This window comes from Sinocyclocheilus rhinocerous, unplaced genomic scaffold, assembly GCF_001515625.1.
Source record: "Sinocyclocheilus rhinocerous isolate Xijiao unplaced genomic scaffold, SAMN03320098_v1.1 scaffold278, whole genome shotgun sequence".
Taxonomy (NCBI): Eukaryota; Metazoa; Chordata; class Actinopteri; order Cypriniformes; family Cyprinidae; genus Sinocyclocheilus; species Sinocyclocheilus rhinocerous.
In genome coordinates, this window is record NW_015664178.1 from 717,545 (window position 1) to 720,738 (window position 3,194).

The 3,194-nt window shown below is 32.7% G+C and overlaps 1 protein-coding gene across 6 annotated transcripts in view; it reads right to left on the reverse strand.

Moving 5' to 3' along the window:
- prkag2a (protein kinase, AMP-activated, gamma 2 non-catalytic subunit a) overlaps nucleotides 1-3,194 on the reverse strand; it is a 59,735-nt gene that overhangs the window by 6,894 nt on the left and 49,647 nt on the right. For all 6 annotated transcript variants that reach the window (XM_016540296.1, XM_016540295.1, XM_016540297.1 and 3 more), the window contains one exon: nucleotides 2,157-2,215. In XM_016540296.1, the coding sequence (XP_016395782.1) occupies nucleotides 2,157-2,215 (59 nt within the window). The remainder of the gene's footprint in view (nucleotides 1-2,156; nucleotides 2,216-3,194) is intronic.

Below are 3,194 nucleotides of genomic sequence, written 5' to 3' on the forward strand. Positions count from 1 at the left end.
CATTTTTTAGCTATATCGCCCAGCCCTATGTGCTACATTTTAACATTTAAGACTTCTGGGTGTAAATGATTTCTGTTAAGACAGGCTAATCTTTTCAAATAGTTTCATAGTTCACTGGATTGTTTTTTAGGTCAGGCTAAATTGCTAAATGCTGAACTGGTGTTGATATTTAAATGTGGGCCAAATCAAAGCCATGAGGTGTTCTGAGTACTATTTCAAATAAATGCTGTTCTTTTGAACTTTCTATTCATCAAAGAATCCTGAAAAAAGTATAATGGTTTCCACAAAAATATTTTAAGCAGCACCAGTTTTCAATATTAATAACAATAACAAATAAATAAATAAATAAAATAAAAAACTCGAGCACCAAATCATCATATTACTGAATAAAGAATGAATATTAGTTGAATTTAAAATAAACATTTGTATTTGAATGTTAGGAGTGCGTCAGGGAGCGTCATCAGTGGCGCGCGAGATGCGGTGATGATGATGGAAGTGACGTTGTTGTATTTTAATGTTTTGTTAGTCTAGCCCACGGGACGCGCTGCTGCTGCGTTATTCATTCAAAATATTAGAGAAATATAGAACCTCAATGCGGAGTAGATCTTGATTAGGTTAAAACCGAAACCAAGCCTTTTAAGCAGCACCAGTTTTCAATATTAATAACAATAACAAATAAATAAATAAATAAAATAAAAAACTCGAGCACCAAATCATCATATTACAATGATTTCTGAAGGATGTTGTGTCAGTCTAGTGGAGATTATCGTCAGTATTTTGCATACGCATATGAATATAAATAATTAAGCCACAGCTGCCTTTCCTCTAAACGCAGGAAGAAGCTTTACAGCATTTTCAACTACTTCCTGTGTCTGCAGAAAAGAAGTGATGGGGTGTGAAAGGATGAGAGGATGTTGCTTTTATTCAAAGTGATTAGTGGTTTCTTTGCTCTTGCATAAATTCACATGAATCTATATTCAAGAACAAAACGCTAAAACAAGGATATGAGTTTATGAATATTGATGAGCAGGAAGAGAAGTTGTACTGCGAATCTGAGGCTGTGAATTATATAGTAAGAAGCAACTCCATATCGTAAATTAAAGAAAATATTAAATGACAGCTGTATAACTTCATAAACGATGTGAGAAAATAAGCAATTTATTTACTATCCACATCAATTTAACTACTTAAAATGACTTTGAGGAGCAATTATTAGCACAAAAGACAACAGACGCTGAGGTGTTTCTGGAACGTGTGATTCTGATTCCTGAGCTCGGTGTGACTTGAGAACAGACATGGCAGAGCGCTGTAGGTTATTTTAAATGATGTGAGGTTCACAAAAGTCTTGTGGCTATAAACAGCCCGTCTGCCAGCCAGCAAAGCTAAATGCAGCACTTTTACTGTATACATGTACACTTCATATCACTGAAGTATTAAGAGACGAAGCAAAAAATAAATTAATTAATTAAATTAAAAAATAAAATAAAATTTATCAATACAATGGTGCATGAAATCAATATGTTTTGGGTCTAAAATTTCAGTATTTTTGCTGAAAACTAGAAAAAAAAAAAACTTTATATTTGGCCATCCTTATGTTATGTCATATAGAAAAAATTTTTTAAAAAAAATAAACAAGAATAAATAGACGCATAAATAAATAAAAATACTGACATTTATTAACACGATGGAGTCTGAAATTGAGAATATGTTTTGGGCACAAGAGTTTGGTATTTCCTCTGAAAACTAGAAAAAAAATAACATTAAACTGCCATATATACATTTAAAAGTGAACAAAACAAAATAAAATAAAAAACAAAACAAAATTCTTAATACAATAGTTCATGAAATCAAGATTATGTTTCGGGCCTAAGAGTTCACTATTTCTGCTGAAAATTAGAAAAAATAACATAAGAAGTGCCATATATAAAGTTCTGTTATCTAAAAAAATAAGAAAATAAATAAAATAATAATAAAATAATGAATAGCTAAATAGCAACCCAGTCTCATAAAAATACGTACCTCTGCGTACATTTCTGCAAATAGCTATGACATTTAACACAATAGAGTCTGAAATTGAGAGTATGTTTCCGGCCTAAGAGATCAGTATTTCTTCTGAAAACTAGAAAAAACTACAAAAGACAGAATGCATTACGTACCATGGGTGATTTGTAGTATCTGTGAAGTATGTTGATGAAGTCTGTGATGGTCAGCATGCCTGCAGAGAAACAAGAAAGACAAATTAAGACTTCAGTGTGGAAGGGCAATAACCTGGAACTCTTTAGTCTTCATTTGGACCACCCTTAAACCAGAAAAAAAGACTGTGGGAGAACATGGGGCGATAACAGTTTCCCTTCAGAGTACAGTGGAGCTCTTTAAATAGGGAGCTTTTTTACGGGATGGCGTTTTGCTAGCCATGAGCTAAAACAGATCAAAATAGATCTCAATATATAATATTAACAGACTTAATCCACACAGATGAACATGATAATGAAGGAGACAGTAGGTCAGCATCACTGCTGTGTCCTAGAGGAGAGTCACATAGGAGTGCTAAGTGTTATCTGAGAGGGCCGTATTTAAAATATTACATAAACCCTGGCAGCAGACTAGTGGACACTGTGTCTAAATCAGTGCCGGAGGAAAGCAGAGAGAGTTTCTGAGACGCTCACACTGCCACAGCGTAATCACTCTCTTGATTAAAAGGTGATGAAGGGTGCAGGCGTATTTATATCTGTTCCTGCCAAGCCAGCCCTCATTGTGTCCTCAGTCTTAATCAGCAAGAGGAGAAATGAGGGACTGTGGTGTTTCTGGACGTAAAATTTTTTTACTTTATATTCTGATTCATTTTAGTCAAATAGTGTGTTTGGACTGTTTGGTTAAATAATAAGTTGACAGTACTGATTAACTGATTTGTGTCAGTCATCACTCAATAGCGTTCTCAGAAAAGTTTTGTAAACGTATAAAATTATGCAATGACTTATGCAAAATTTGATTGGTGAACAAAAATGAGTCAAATCAAGAATCACTTTAATTACTTGTAAGATTTGTCAGAGTAAAACTGTGAGATGAGTGACAAGCTGGAATCATAAGGTATTTAAAAAAAAAAAACATATTTAATTTAAATTTAAATTATATTTACTTTATATTATTTTTATTTTATGTATTATTATTATATAAAAATAAATAAAATAAATAAA